At 29.8% G+C, this 16,914-nt stretch overlaps 2 protein-coding genes across 2 annotated transcripts; both read left to right on the plus strand.

Annotated features, from left to right (window-relative positions):
- Nucleotides 1-8,463: 8,463 nt before the first annotated feature.
- Nucleotides 8,464-12,468, plus strand: LOC107634229 (putative LRR receptor-like serine/threonine-protein kinase At1g74360). Its single transcript, XM_016337792.3, has 2 exons — nucleotides 8,464-8,831; nucleotides 8,951-12,468. Exons 1-2 carry the CDS (start codon nucleotides 8,765-8,767, stop codon nucleotides 12,163-12,165), a joined length of 3,282 nt encoding a protein of 1,093 aa, XP_016193278.1. The 5' UTR covers nucleotides 8,464-8,764; the 3' UTR covers nucleotides 12,166-12,468.
- A 3,511-nt stretch (nucleotides 12,469-15,979) lies between these two features.
- LOC107619257 (uncharacterized) lies at nucleotides 15,980-16,660 on the plus strand. The gene is made up of 2 exons (XM_016321518.3): nucleotides 15,980-16,136; nucleotides 16,205-16,660. Exons 1-2 carry the CDS (start codon nucleotides 16,011-16,013, stop codon nucleotides 16,481-16,483), a joined length of 405 nt encoding a protein of 134 aa, XP_016177004.1. The 5' UTR covers nucleotides 15,980-16,010; the 3' UTR covers nucleotides 16,484-16,660.
- The last annotated feature ends 254 nt before the right edge of the window (nucleotides 16,661-16,914 follow it).

Genomic DNA, 16,914 nt, shown 5'->3' on the forward strand with positions numbered 1-16,914 from the left:
AAAGAATAAGAATCGGAAAAGGTATTTACTCAAAAAAAAAAAAGATGAGCAGAAGTATCATGAGAAAGTAAAAAGAACGAAAAAAAAAAAAAAAGAAAAAGTATAAAACAGAGAAAGAAAATTGGAAAAAAGGATAATTGATGGTGAACTGAAGTTGATTCATTTGTGTGATTATTATTGTTGTTATTGACCTGCAAAAAAATAAAATGAACAAAAGAAAATTAGTTTTTTAAAATATTTTAAAATATTTATAAATAAATTATAAATTATTAATTATATGAAAGACACTGTATTTTTATAGAATATTTTATAAATTTTTTTAACAACATAAATTTAGAAAAAAAAAAGTATTTTTTATACAAAAAAAATTATCTAAAACACACAATATGATTATCAAAACATAACTATGTAAGTTGGTTAATTTTTTTTTTTGGTGGAGGTAAGATGGGTGATTTTCTTCATCATTGTAATTTTTAGATTTTTTCAAAAATGTGAAAGGTACAGAAATCACTGGATCCGATTTTTGTACCTCAATTTTTTTTTTTTAGAAGTAAAAATTGAAAGGTTCGATTTTAGAAATCGAAAGGTCCGATTTTTGTATTCTAGAAATCGAATGGTCCTATTTTTGTATTTCTCAAAAATCAGAGGGTCCGATTTATGTAGTCTAAATTAAACGATGCCATATTTGAAATTAACACCCCAACAATTCATAATCTAAAAAAACATCATTATCAATCCAATATACAAAACAAAAAGTGACATAAGTCATTATTAATATTTTATATAATAAATCTAAATGTTAAATAAGTTAATATTAAAAAATAAATGATTTTTTAAAAAAATAGATAGAGAGATGATTATATAAAATATAATTTGAAAAGTATAAAGATTTAAGGGTATGATATTAAATTGTTAAGTAAAAAATATTTGTAAGTTAAATAATTGAGACATAAATCTATCACATAATAAAAAATAATACATATAAAACTATTAAATTATACAATATTTTTTATTTTTTTAAACACATATCTCATATATAAGTATAATTTTTTAAAATTTTAAGGGGTCGAGACCACTACTCGTCTCCCTCTAAATCCATTCCTGCTTGCAAGCTAGTCCAACATTAACAATATGTTTGGTTGGAGAAAACATAAGAGAAAAGAAAATAAATAAAAATTGGTATTTTCTTTTGTTTGGATATCCAAAAAATAGAAAGAAAAAGAAATTTGTGTGTGAGCCTCACAAAAAAAAATTTATTTTCATCACAAAAAAAAAAGAAAAATACTATATTTTTTTATATTTTTAATACTATCCTTAGTTATATTATTATTAACACTTATTAATATAAACTTAATTTTAATACATTATTATAATAGAAATTCACATTTTATTTTATGTATTAGATAAATAATTTAAATCAAATATATAAAATTATAATATTTTATAATATTTATAAAATATAATAAAACATAAATAGATAAAATATTTATATTTTACTTTATGATAAAGATATTAATATAATTTTATATTACTATAATTTTTTTTATTTTTTTATTTAAAAATTTTTTTTTATTTTTTTCATCCAAACAACACATAAGTGATTTATTGATTAATAGTATAAAAATTTAAAATAGTCATTCAAATTAAATAAATTTATGTCTTTTGATATTTTTGTATACACATATACAATTGATGAATTTATATAAAATTATTTTATATTAATAATGTATAAAAATTAAATTCAAAAATAATATTAAAAAGTTATTGTATATTGATGATAAATAGAATATAGTTTATTATGGGCAATGATGTATAAAGATTTAATTTAATCGTTGTAGTAATTGCGGAAAATGATTTGGATGCCACTTTGTGGATTATATTTAACTGATATTTTATTATATATTATATATTATATATTATTTGAGTGCCACGAATAAATATCTTTTTTAAATAAATATTTTATTTACGAAACTAAATAATTTGTAGTATTTTTATTGATTTATGTTGCCTTACTAATCTCATTTATAATGTAAATGAAATAAGATATGTTTGTCGTTGCACGTATTACGTTTGCACACGTGTTATGATATGTAGCTTATCTTGTTTACTATATAAATGAGATATGCACACATTTATTTTGTTTACACTGTAAACGAGATAATAAGGCTTAGATGCGTTTATATAAGGAACTCGTTCATAGTCTCTGTTGTCGCTTTTATTGTCCATTACCTTCATTTCTCCCTTTCTCAAATGTTTCTCTTGATGTTTGTGAGATACTCGGGCGTCATATCTTGCGTAGATGCACAAGACAGAGATATGAACCGCCTAAACACGACTTGACACATTGCGGGAGCGATCAACTTTGAGGTTAGTATTGTTGTTTTTTTCCTTTAAGTAATTGAGCATGTAATTATAATTAGGGTATTTTTATAAATTTAGTGTTGTTATACATGTAAATTTAGTTGTCATGTTATTAGAATTTGTTAGATTGTGAATGTACAAATTAGTAAATGTTAATTAATTAATTAATTAAATTAAAATTATTAGATAATTTAATTTATTTATTTATTTCATTTTTGTATGTATTTAAATTAAATTTTATATTTTTAATTTTAATTTTAAATATGTTGCATTGATTTTGATAAATTTTTTAAATATTGTATTTTTATAGTTAATTATTATGAAATGTGAAATAATTGTTTACCATTAATTTTTATCTTTTTATTTCGAAATAAAATTCTTTATAATTGAAATAGATTTGTTATTGAAATATTTTTATCCTTTAACAGAGGCCACGCCTACTACTTCCTAGGCGAGTGAGTCATACTCTTGCATCTCCGGATGTCATTCTCCCTTACTTAAGGGAGGTTGGCTTTGGCGACATAGTATAGCTCAGAGACTTTGTCTTTGACAACTCCCTAATTACTACATTCGTGGAGCGCTAGCGTCCGGAGACTCACACTTTCCACATACCTTAGAAAGAGTGCACGATTACCCTACAGGACGCTGCGTACCACCTAGGGTTACGCATGCACGGAGAGCCAGTGGGTGAGTACTTGCGTGACTTTCCGTCGTGGTACCAACACCCGACTTGAGAGTGGGTAGAGGAGCTCCTAGATGCTAGGCCTCCTCATGCTCAGCAGCAAGGTACAGAGAGGAATGAATCGTTTTCCATCAAGCTGACATGTCTTCGAAATTGGGTCCGGCATATCCCAACTATTGCCGATGCAACCACCCTCCGATAGTATATTAGGTGTCATATCCTATTGTTGGTCGGTGGTTACCTGACGACCGACAAGTCAAACAATTAGGTGCATATCAAATGGCTGTCACTGTTGGAGGACTTCTAGAGGTGCCATGGTATGTCTTGGGGATCTGTTGTGCTTCCTGTGGACATCAAACATGAACCGCACATGATCATCGCCATTGAGCCAAAACAGACGAAACCAAAATACTCCATTTTTCATCGGTGCTAGCATCCGATAATCAACTTTTCGAACCACTTTTCTTGCATTATTATCGACGTGCATCAATATCAAACTCTTTAACTCAGACAAAGAATTTGCTCTCCAAGTGCGTGGTGCGGAATTAGAATACCACAACTGAACCGGAAAGTGCACCGGGTCATACCAAGTAATACCTCAGGTGAGTGAGGGTCGATCCCACGAGGATCGATGGACCAAGACACAATAGTCGAATGATTTTCTTAATCAGACAAGCAGAAAAGAGTGTTTTGGAGTTCAAATTGCATCAAATATTCAATCAAAAAGATTAAGAAAGCAAGCAGAAAATTTGGTGTGATAAGTGTGTGAGAGAACAGTTAAGGTTTTAGAGATATTTATTTTTTCAGATTAATATTTCTTATCAACTACTTTAATCATGCAAAGATTCAATTCATGTCAAACTGTAATTGACTAAATTCTAAGTCCTTAGTGATTTAGTCTCCTCTAACCTAATCAACCGCCGATTCCTTTTATATCTAACCTAATTGATTTTAAAATAAAATAAAATAATAAAATAAAATAGTATCTAAACCCTAAAAAATTGTGTTTGGTAATAATAATAAACAAAAAAAAATAATAATAAATAAAGAGAAAACAGAGATACCACTAATAGTTATTTTTTTGGTGTTCACACAATACTATATATTTCACTAGATAGTACTATTATTCTATTATAACAAATTCTATTTCTAATGTCCCTGATTGGACTATAGGCCCATTTTTACTTCTAACCGTGGGTGTTTTTTGTTATTAGGTTTATACTAACTTGATTGAATTTGGTGTCAAAAACATTTATATATGTAGTATTACTTTTTATTATAATACGAGTAAGCTACCATTTCTACCCACAAAAGTTGAAAACACTGATCTATTCGGCAAAGAAGAAAATTACCATTTGTATCCATAAAGCATGAACTTTTGCTAATAAAACTATCCAAATCCAAAAATATTATTTAAAATTCCCAAATTACCCTCTAATATAACTCATCTCTAACTTCTCCTTTTACTCCACACTACCACTTTTCTAATCCCAAATCCTACCACCATCCAAACTCTTCCTCACCACTGCTCTCATTCCCAACTACCAACATCACTCAAAATGCCTTCTGTACCTTCGACGAATGTTCCAGAAATAATGATGCTAACCCGCCGCCTCTAGTCTTCCTCGCTCCGTATCTCCCTACATTTCTTGTCGGAAATTCGATTATCCCACCGTGTGAAACTCCTCCAGTGATGCCTATGACCAGCTCTTTTATAGCACGCCTCAGCTTGGGCCAACTTACGCCGAGAATTCCGAGTTCGAAGGAGGACCGAGGCCGTCCAAGAAGCAATTGAACAAGTTCTAAAAATTCTCGGATCTTTTGAGTTGGTGGTTGCAGAGTGGGAAATTTAGGGAATAGCGAAGTAGTGCGATAGGGTAAGAAACTAACGGCAATAGTGAAAGCTAGGGTTTTAGATTTGGGAATGGAGAAGAAGGAATTAGACACCACCAACAATGCTATGCTGTTCTTCACCCACTCAAACTTCCTCTATCTCGCTCTACTGATCCAATTTTACATTTTTATTGATCGATTTACTTTAATTTGCATTCCTGATTGAATTCCTAATTTTTATGATGCAGCACAAATTCGTACTATGCTACACTTGTAGAATACATGAAGTTCAAAATCACAAAGGCTTGCCTCCAGAGATGGCAGCGGCTGTTGAGGTTAGACTGCAACGACGGCGAAGCTGCACCTCTCCGCCGCAGCGTCATTTTAAGCTATCCGGTCTAGGAAGCTTGCGAATTTTGGATGACAGCGATGATTGTGGTAGTTGGGGATGAGAGTGGTGATGAAAAAAAATTTGAATGGTGGGATTTGAGATTAGAAAAGTAGTGATAAAAATAAGGGTAATTTAAGATTTTTAAATAATTTTTTAGTGTTTGAATAATTTTATTATGCAGAACCCATATTTTATGGGCACAAATAGTAATTTTTTTCTTCTATAGATAGATATGTCAGCGCTTTTAATTTTAGTAGATAAAAATGATAATTTGTCCGATTTTGGTGCTTTTAAATTTGTTTCAATTAGATTTTTTTTTCATAGCGTGACATCAAATTTAGAATTTTACTATTAAATATAATTAAAACTGTAAAAGATTTTAATCTATTTTTTTATATTAATATTTTTTTTTATCTATTTTCAGTTCATTTTTTTTGTTATCTTTTTTTTTTTGTCTTACAAACATATATATTTTTTAAAACATATATATTTTTAAAGCTGCTATGTCTAAGTCTAATCATCACCGAATTATATTATCTACTATTTGACAAATTTAACAAATATGTTATCCAGTTTTCTAGTAATATTCCTTCATTATTGAGTTTATTTGAATATTTTGTTTTTCTGGTCTATCTTTCTGCAAAAAGAAAAAGATATTATTACTGATTATGTAAAAAATTAGAAAAAACCAAGAGAAAAAAGATAAGAGAAATAATTTTGAAAAAAAAAAAGCATTTCTTTCTTCATCTTTATAAAGATACGTTCAGGCGGTTAAACTAAAATTATTCCTAAGTGGATTAGTATTTAGAGATTAGTTAGACTAGATTGAAAGTTACTAGTTTCTGAACTTGGTAAAAAGTTTAGAAATATTTGGTGGATTAAATTGTTGTTCATAAATATTGGTAATTATAATTTTGCTAAAATTATTATAAAATTTTATTATTGTTGTAGTGAAAATTTAATATATATATATAGATCAATGACAGAATTTAGTGTAGACAATAGAACGTCATAACCTCCCAAAATTTTTATTAAACTTTTAGTAATAAAATTATATAAAATATGATTAGAATCAGTTGGTAAAAATTTTATATACCATATTAATTAAGTATTTTGGTTCAAGTCTTAAACTCTTCTATTTTTACTATTTTTTTAAAATTAATAGATTAATTGACTATTTATTTTTTCTTCAAGTTGGTAGATTAATGAACTATTTTACTATTTTTTTTAAATTGGTCAGACTAATCTACTAACTAAAATGGGTTTTTATAGAGTAATTGATACAACAAAATTCATTATCATAATTATTATAATAATTAGTTTATTTTTTTAATGCTATTTTATGTATTATTGGTTTTATTTTAATTCTTTTGCACAAAAATATTAAAATGATCTTTAAATATTGGTCTCATTTTATTAATGTAGACTAATAAAGAATTTTTATAAGTTACGACTTTTAAAATTTTAATATTTTAAATTAAATTTTAAGTAATTATATTTTTTTTATATTATCTTTAAGAAATTGAATAATTCTTTTATATCTAATTAATTTGGTATTATTTTATTCTTTGTTAGTTTTTTAATTATTTTTTTAAAATATATTCAATATTTAATAAATATTATAATTGTTAATATTTATCATTCTAACTAAAAAAAATTAATTATGATTTAATTATTGAATATTTCAAACCATTCAAGATTCAAAGAATATTATTTTAAAATATTTTAAAATATTTTTTATAAAATTATTTATTTATTATTATCTTAGTGACAAATTCTAAAAAAAAGTTATTTTTATAAATTTTATTTTTGTATAAATATTGTTATATATTTTTTATGTTAAAATTTTGGTCCTCTCAAATATACTTTTAAAGTTTTACTATCGATATAAATATAATTTTTAAAATTGGATTGGACTGACTAAGCTACTTTTCATTATATTTATTCTTTTTTAATATATAATATATATAAATTAAATTATATTTTTAAATTTATATTTATTAATTATCATTTAAACAGTTTAATCAATGACTTACTAATTAAATTAATAAATTAATAGCCTAATCAATTCGATTCTGATAATTATATGTAGATTTTTTTGCCAAAAAAAAACTGAACTATTGAATAATGATATATATATAATGGTGTCATCTCTTCCTCTCTTCATATACATTTATTTCAATAGTGTAATTTTTAAATTATAATACATAATATTAAATTTAAAAATTCTCAATTTATTCAAAATAATAATATATTCCCATGGAAAAAAAATCTTAGTACAAGAACTTTTTCAGCGCGATTATGGAATACTTTTGCACATTAAACATGAACATTTCACTAACGTGGACCCTGGTTGCAGTAAATGGTTGTCAAATTTTCTACGAAATTTACAGGAAAGAAGATTTAAAAAAAAAAAAAAAATAGAGCGCATCCAACCCATAAGACCGTGATGACGGTGATGTATAATTTTCTTCAATTCCCACTTTACTAACACGTTCAATCTTTGATTAATTTCTCACACACAACACCCAACAACCACCTCCTAATCAACACACATTCAAATGTTCAATGCAAATAAAGATTTTTAAACTTTTACATAGAAATACATAAATTGTTAGTTAAAATTAATTATCTATAGATATTTTTTGCTTTGAAAATATGAGAATTTGAGAGATGTAATTAATTTTTGTCACGATTTTATGTGCTCTCCATAAAACAAATAATCAAAGACTTATTTATCTGTTTTTTTAAATATTTTATATATATTAAAAATTAATTACTAAATTATTTATTACGTATGTGTATATATTTATATATATATATTGATTTTTATATTTTTCAAACTAAATAATTAATTATTAAAATAATTAAACATATTATAATAGAATAATTAAACTTGTGATAGATGAATGATAAAATTTGTTTAAACTAATATAATAAATATTTTTATATTTTAATATTAATATTAAAAGAAAAAGGAATTTTTGCATGAAGCGTATGTGTGACCGTGTGGGTCAAACCTTACAATCCAAGGAAAATCTTCATCTTCCCCAGTCCGGTCAGCAAGGGCTGCCCTTACTTGCCTCCAAATGCTGATTCCCCCGTGACCGAAAGAGCTCCATTGCCCGTTGTTGACTCTCATTTCATTCTTCACTAAACAAATGAATTAAATATACCAAAGTACCAAAAACCATACAATTACAAAGCACTGAATTTGATTTCACATTCATCAACCAACAAATAAAATAAACAAAAAAACAAACATCATGCAACCTCTTTTTGTTACAATTATTATATTGCAACCATCAACAATTCACAGACACTCTTACCAAAAGAACGAAAAGGAAGCATCCTATTCTAATAAGCTCCATTCTTCTACACTGCTACATGCTCCAAATGCCTTCATGTTCTTGAGTTTTGTGCCTCCCTCTGCAGATTCAATCTGATTCTATTCTGCTCAATAAAGAAAAGAATTGATTAACAGTTTAGTTACATAGATGACAGAGAAGAAAACATATTCTTTTTGTGGCTTCCTATTGCTTTCTCTCTTCGTCCTTCTTTCAGGTACCAACATCCTTTTATTTTGTTCAGAATAATTCAATCTTTGATTAGTTTTCATTATTGAATTCCGTGCGACACTTATTCCGAGGTAGTTAATTATGATTGTTTGTTTGTTTGTTCAGTTGAAGTTATTGTTGGTGAGGATTCTTTGGAAACTGATAAACAAGTTCTTTTGGAGTTGAAAGCATATCTTGATAGCAAAACACTTGAAGACCATGGAAATTATGTGTATTGGAACAGAAGCACTAGTCCATGTGAATGGCCAGGAATATGGTGCACCCACATCAATGGAACCACCAATAGGGTGGTTGGAATAGACCTCTCGGGCAGCGAAATCACCGGCGAGATTTTCAACAACTTCTCAATGCTAACTGAGCTGACACACCTTGATCTGTCTCAGAACACACTCTTCGGTGACATTCCTGAAGATCTAAGGCATTGCCAGAAGCTCATTCATCTCAACATCTCACATAACATTCTTGCTGGTGAGTTGAACTTGACAGGTTTCAGAACATTGAAGACTCTGGACTTGTCTGTGAATAGGCTTCATGGCGAGATTGGCGTGAATCTTTTCGCCGGCGCCTGCAATGCCTTGGTTACTCTCAATGTCTCAGGGAATAACTTGACTGGTGGAATTGGTGGCTGGCTTGATCAGTGTCCTATGCTGCAGAACTTGGATTTGAGCACAAACAATCTGAGTGGAGGATTAGGGAACGGTTTCGCCAGGCTGAAGGAGTTTTCGGTTGCAGAAAATCATCTCAGTGGGAATGTTTTATCAGAGGCATTTCCCCTGGATTGTAGCCTTGTGGAACTAGACCTTTCGCTGAATGGTTTCGTTGGCGAGGCGCCAAAGGGTGTTGCAAACTGCAAGAATCTAACAATTCTGAATCTTTCCAGCAACAATTTCTCTGGTGGAATCCCAATTGAGATAGGATCAATCTCAGGCCTAAAAGGATTGTACTTGGGGAACAATAGCTTCTCAAGAGATATACCTCAGAATCTTTTGAATCTTGCCAATTTGGTTCTTTTGGATTTGAGCAGAAACAATTTTGGTGGGGAAGTTCAAGAAATTTTTGGGGAATTTAAGCAACTGAGCTTTCTTGTGTTGCACTCAAATCACTACACTGGAGGATTGATTTCCTCAGGGATCCTTAAACTGCCAAAAGTTTCGCAATTAGATCTAAGCTTCAACAACTTTTCAGGTCCATTGCCTGTTGAGATCACTCAGATGGCAAGCCTTCAGTTCTTGATGTTGTCCTACAACCAGTTCAGCGGTCCAATTCCGGCCGAATTTGGAAACATGGCTCACCTTCAAGCACTAGACCTTGCCTACAACAATCTGAATGGTTCAATCCCACCAAGCCTTGGCAAAATGAGTTCCCTCTTATGGCTAATGCTGGCGGACAATTCGCTAAGCGGCGAAATCCCACCGGAGTTGGGAAACTGCACAAGCTTGTTATGGTTGAACCTTGCAAACAACAAGCTGAGTGGGAATTTGCCTCCTGAGTTGTCCAAGATTGGAAGGAATGCAATGACAACATTCGAATTGAATCGAAAAAGTGAGCAAATCCTTTCTGGCTCAAGTGAGTGCCTTGCAATGAGAAGATGGATGCCGGCAGATTATCCTCCATTCAGCTTTGTGTATAGTATCTTGACAAGGAAGAATTGTAGGGGACTCTGGTACAAACTCCTCACAGGAAATGGCATTTTCCCATTTTGCCCCCCAGGCGCCTCGCTTAGCAAGCCTCAGATATCAGGCTATGTTCAGCTGAGTGGGAACAATCTTTATGGAGAGATTCCTTCAGTGATTGGAACAATGGTGAATTTCAGCATGCTGCATTTGGGATTCAACAATTTCTCTGGAAAGTTCCCTGCTGCAATGGGTACTATGTCACTTGTGGTTTTAAACATCACCATGAACAAATTCTCAGGTGAAATTCCAAGTGAAGTTGGAAACATGAGATGCCTTCAGAATCTTGATTTTTCTTCCAACAATTTCTCAGGGCAATTTCCAACAAGTCTGAACAGTTTAACTGAGCTTAACAAGTTCAATATATCATTCAATCCCTTAATAACTGGTGTAGTTCCATCAACTGGACAATTTGTTACATTTGACATGAATTCATATCTAGGTGACCCTCTATTAGTCCTTCCAAACTTCATTTACAACATCACAGGTGATAAGAACACAACCTTGCACAAATACCATAAGAAGGAATCAAAGTTGTCTGTGTTCTTGGGTTTTGCAGCTATAACACTGGCTTTCATGGTGTTTGGTCTTCTTACAATTATAGTCTGCGCATTGAGGAAAAGTCCCTTGGAAGATCCTGGATACCTCTTGAGGGAAGCTAAACAATCTCATGATTCAAGCAGCTCTGCATCCTCACCATGGTTATCAGACACAGTTAAGGTAATCCGGTTAAACAAGACGGCTTTTACACACGACGATATCTTGAAGGCCACTGGAAACTTCTCAGAGGACAGGATCATAGGAAAAGGAGGATTCGGAACGGTTTACAAGGGAGTTTTTCAAGATGGAAGAATTGTTGCAGTGAAGAAGCTTCAAAGAGAAGGAATCGAAGGCGAAAAGGAGTTTAGAGCAGAAATGGAGGTTCTGAGTGGTCATGGATTTGGTTGGCCTCATCCAAACCTTGTCACGCTCTATGGATGGTGCTTAAATGGTTCAGAAAAGATACTAGTTTATGAGTACATAGAAGGTGGAACATTGGAGGATCTAATCACTGATAGAACAAGTTTTACATGGAGAAGAAGATTAGAAGTTGCAATTGATGTTGCAAAAGCACTAGTCTATTTGCACCATGAATGTTATCCGCCAATTGTTCATAGAGATGTTAAAGCTAGCAATGTGTTATTGGAAAAAGATGGAAAAGCAAAAGTCACAGATTTTGGATTAGCAAGAGTTGTTGATGTTGGAGATAGCCATGTTAGTACAATGGTGGCTGGAACAGTTGGTTATGTTGCACCAGAATATGGACAAACATGGCAGGCTACAACAAAAGGTGATGTGTATAGTTTTGGAGTGCTGGCTATGGAGTTGGCCACAGGGAGAAGAGCAGTGGATGGAGGTGAAGAGAGCTTGGTGGAGTGGGCGTGGCGTGTTGTCGGACGCGGACGGCTTGGCCGGGCCCTACCGGTTTCAGTGATGGGGTCAGGGCTTGTTGGTGGTGCAGAAGAGATGAGTGAAGTGCTTAGAATTGGTGTGAAGTGCACTGCTGAGGCACCATATGTTAGGCCTAATATGAAGGAGGTTCTTGATATGTTGATTGGGATATACTACTCCAAAGGTTATCCTTCAAGCCATGGAATCATTGTTTAGTCTCTCTCATTTTTGTAGTTAAAAAAATGTGCATAGTGTTCTGTTAAGATGTAGTATAGTCTTAGATATAAAATGTTTCATGCAGAAAATTTCATTCATTGTCTTAACATTGTTCTGAGAATTAAGAGATGTCTTTTGTTTCTTATTTCAATTGTTACCTAGAGAAATCAATAGTGTACAGTACAGGTTATGCTAATTCATTTGCTTGATAACATTTTATCATGCAAAATTGTTTGGTATCACTGTATCACAGTGATTCTAATGTTGAATAAACCTAACTACCAAAACATGCTGGTTTATTGATCTTAGTGTCTTATGTAGTATTTTCCTTCACATCCTTTTCAATATACTTTTTCTTTGTATCTTTTCATTCACCAAGTTGTTGATACAGACAATATTTTTGTCATTATTGCAACATTTGTTGCACTAATGAATCTTAGTGGTATCAGTCATTACATGTTAATGCCAGAGTATGTGAAAGATAACTGGAATAAAATTATAAAAGGCACCAGAAATTCTTTAACGAGGTCCATATATATGTTATTGTTAACTTCCTCCATTCAAATCCAATTCCATTCATTTCATCAAATGCATCCTTTACAGTTTGAAAGATTCTTTACTATTTTTATAGTATTAGTAATTAAATTTGGAAAATATTAGAGAGCAACATTTTTAGTAAAAAGATAAAAAAAAAAAATAGTTAATATTGACTCAAATACAAAATAAAAATGTTAATTGTATGATATTTCTGATTAAATTTATAAAAGTGTGACCTGGTCCTATATATCCGCGTCTTGAGGCTTATTTCAAAAGAAAAATAGCAATCAATTATACTCTGCAGACAAATGTCAATTTTTTTTGCTATTACTATTTCCCATACAATCATAACAAAATAAAATAAAAATAAAAATGAATGACTATAATAGGCCTATATTAGATATATACAAAATTTTAACCACTAAATTAATTATTAGTATAAAATATATGTTAAAATATTAAATATATATTAAAGTAAACTAAATAATATATATACTAACACATAAATATAGTATCAACTGATTTTGTTTATGTATGTAATATTTTTGAATAGACAGTGTCTGCTATTATTTATTAAAGATTAGTTAAAGAGAGTTTGTATATAGAAAAGAGTTTCGAAAATATTTCAATAAAAGAATAATATTTACAAATTTTTTTAATCTAAAACTAAAGTACTTAATTATTATAGGATAAAATATATTTTGTGTCCTAATATTTGTGACTTTTTTAAAAAATATTCCTAATATTTAATTTTATTCAATTTTATTCTTAATATTTTTTTCGTGTCAAAATTATTGTTGAACATTTTTTATCGGTATCAAAATTACTCTATGACATATTCAATTTTGTCTCTAATATTTTAAACGGAGTTGATGTCTAAAAGTAAATTTAACAGAAATTAAAAATGTTAAAAATAAAATTAAATATTAAGAATATTTTTTAAAAAAATTATAAATATTAGGGAAAAAAAAAAGCATACTTTTGTCTTTTATTTTAAAGATTGTGGAACATATGTATTTGGAGTATGTATGTATTAGAATGAAAATTTGAAGTATATTTTAGGTGTATAATTTTTTTTTTATGCATAAATTTTTTTATTGACTAATTTTTATTGTTCTTTCAACAAGAGTGAGGTTGCATATTTCTGTGTGTAGAAACCACAATATATAACATTCGTATGAATTGTCTGTAGCTAATGTTTGCTTGTTCTTGCTGAATCCATCTCCAAAAGAAAATATACAAGATCACACAAGCATGCAAATTTAGTCTGAGAATCATCATTTAATTTGTACATTGAAGATATAGATAAGATCGTCTACTATTTTAGATGAATTTTTATTATTAGTTCAAACTCCTTTTTGTTTCCTTTTTTTTTTGGTATTTTCTTTTTACTACCATTTTTTTAATTAGCAAAACCATATCAAATTGGATAGGAACAAATATGGATTCACTACTTAACAAAAATTCTACAAACGACAGCTAGACTCATTAGAGTTAGTTGCATTTGCATATAGGTTAATTAGGGTAGTGATGGTGGAGAAAATAATTAGGGGATCAGATCAGATTAGAGCAAATTGATGACGTTTATAGAGGCTAAGTGCATTTCAAGTCATGAATAATAATAATAGAGGCATATATTGCCATGTATTTCATGATTATTGTCCTCTATTTAGAAGAGAAAAAAAGTCACCACTCAAGTGCTTCTCCACTAAAACTATACTAGTGTTTCTATTAGTTACGCATTTCCAGAATAAAAGACATCAGAATCATGTGAAACATGACAAAAATAGTTACCATATTTGGTTAAAAAAATACATTATTTCTTACAAAAATGTGAGTTTGATTCCATTTTTGAAGTATAGGAAAAATGTTTAGATGATGTGTGTTAAGTTTTAACCATTGATATTATATACCTGTAATAAAAATTAGTCATTAAATTAATCATGTGTATAATATATATATACGACTAATAATGACGGAACTAAAATTCTAATAATAAAAACCTAAGATTAAGAATAAAGTATAATTAATTTCATTTTCCTAAAAGTTTACCATTTTTTAGTTTTAGTTTTTATTAATTAACTTATTACATTAATAATTATTATTTAAAAAAATAAAAATAGATAAATTTATATCAAAATTATATATATTCTATAAAAATTATTTAAAAAAAAACTTAAAAGTAAATAACAAAAATATATACAACATATAATATTTCTCTTTTATATATATATATATATATATATATGATTATGGTAGCTATGATATTTTAAAAATATTGCTAAAATTAAAATAATATTTTTTATTATTTAGCAACGCTTTTCTTTTAAATATTATTTAATAAAAATATTACTAAAATATAAAAAAGATGTAACTTTAATTTTAACAACACTTTATTGACATGCATATATAGGCATAATGAATAAAAAGTTGAAGACTTGTTGGGGGATCATAGTTAATGTTAGGGACGGCAAATAGGTCTAAACTCGTTGGATCGATCCGCATAACCCGTTAAAAAGGCAAGTCGGACTGAAAAATTGAGACCGTCACACATCAAAAGCCCGTCTTACCCGTACCGCTTAAACCGTGGGTTTTAGCAGACTTTGGCGGGGTAGACTTTTCCGTCGGACTTAGAATTTTTTTGAAGATGTTCAAATTTAGTGTTTTGGATTATATTTTACGTTTGATTGATAATGTTCTAAATTTGTAGATGTTTAATTATATATTTTGGACAAGATTTATTTTATTTTGGACAATGTTGATTTTATTATTTTGTTTCAAAAAATTTGATTTATGATTATGTTTATTACATATTTATAATTATAAAGATTTTAAAGCTTGTTAATTTAAAAATTATAATTTTTTATGTTTTTAAAAATTATAAATTTATTAAAATAATTATGAAATTATATATATTATTTAATATTTTTTTCATAATTTATATTATTTAATACTTAATAGTAAAAAAAATAAAAAAAGAGAATTAACAGATTTGACCCACCAACTGACTATTAGACAGAATAGAATGAGATTTTAAGACCGCCTCATTGAGAGGCACGGGCTTCCCGCTTGGCACCCTAGTCCATGCTAACCTCCCTTAGTTTGTTATTGGTGGGTGAATGAGTGGTTGATTTTTTTATATAGATAATATTTTTGGTATTCAATTTATCTAACATTTTAATTAAAAAAAAAAAAGTTAAGCACATGTCATGCATCTTACAAGTTACAGCCCCCCCCCCACTCCATAAGTTCTCTCTATAAATTGAACATGCAAGTTATGAAACACATACACAAGACGAGAAAATAATATGGAGTACCCTCGCAGAGCAACAAGAGATGTTTCTCTTCATGAACTCAGCAAAAGGCTTGCTGAGTTTTCTCAAGTGAGAGGATGGGATGAATATCACAGTCCAAGAAATCTCCTTTTGGCTCTTGTAAGTAACCACCAATATAGTTAGTTATTAATAGATGTTCAAAAAACATGACTCTTAATTTTCGACAGGTCGGAGAGGTGGGAGAACTATCAGAGATATTCCAATGGAAAGGAGAAGTAGGAAAGGGATTACCAAATTGGAGTTCAGCTGATAAGGAGCACTTAGAAGAAGAGCTTTCAGATGTTCTGCTCTACCTTGTTCGTCTTGCTGATGTTTGTGGCCTTGATCTTGGTCAAGCAGCTCTTGCAAAAATAATCAAGAATGCTCAAAAATACCCTCTTGTTACTAATCATAATGATCATCACCACAACCCTGAACCCAAATTAGAAAAGTTAAATTCTGAGTAATGTGATCTTTTGTAGTTCAAAATAATGATTGAACATGAAACATCTATCATAGGAAGACATACCTCTCTCACCACTATTGTTGTCTTGTAACATGTTTAGTTGTTTAATTAGTTTGAGTCTACTATCCGCCGTGTAACACCAAATTAATAATCATGATGTGTGGTTTGGTTAATAGTACACAGTCACTTGACAATGTTAGGGGTGTCCGCGGATCGGATCGGATCGGATATGGCCGAAAATTCGATCCAATCCGCATAATTTTCATCGGATCGGATCGGATATGATATCCGCACTTTTTAGTGCCGGATCCGATTCTTTGCGGATCGGATCGGATTGGAGATCGGATATATCCGCATAATTAAACATTCTCTTTTTAATCATATTTCTATGTAAAAGAATTCGATAAAAATATTTCTTTCATACTTTTAAAC

This window comes from Arachis ipaensis, chromosome B1, assembly GCF_059453495.1.
Source record: "Arachis ipaensis isolate K30076 ecotype BB chromosome B1, ASM5945349v1, whole genome shotgun sequence".
Lineage (NCBI taxonomy): Eukaryota > Viridiplantae > Streptophyta > Magnoliopsida > Fabales > Fabaceae > Arachis > Arachis ipaensis.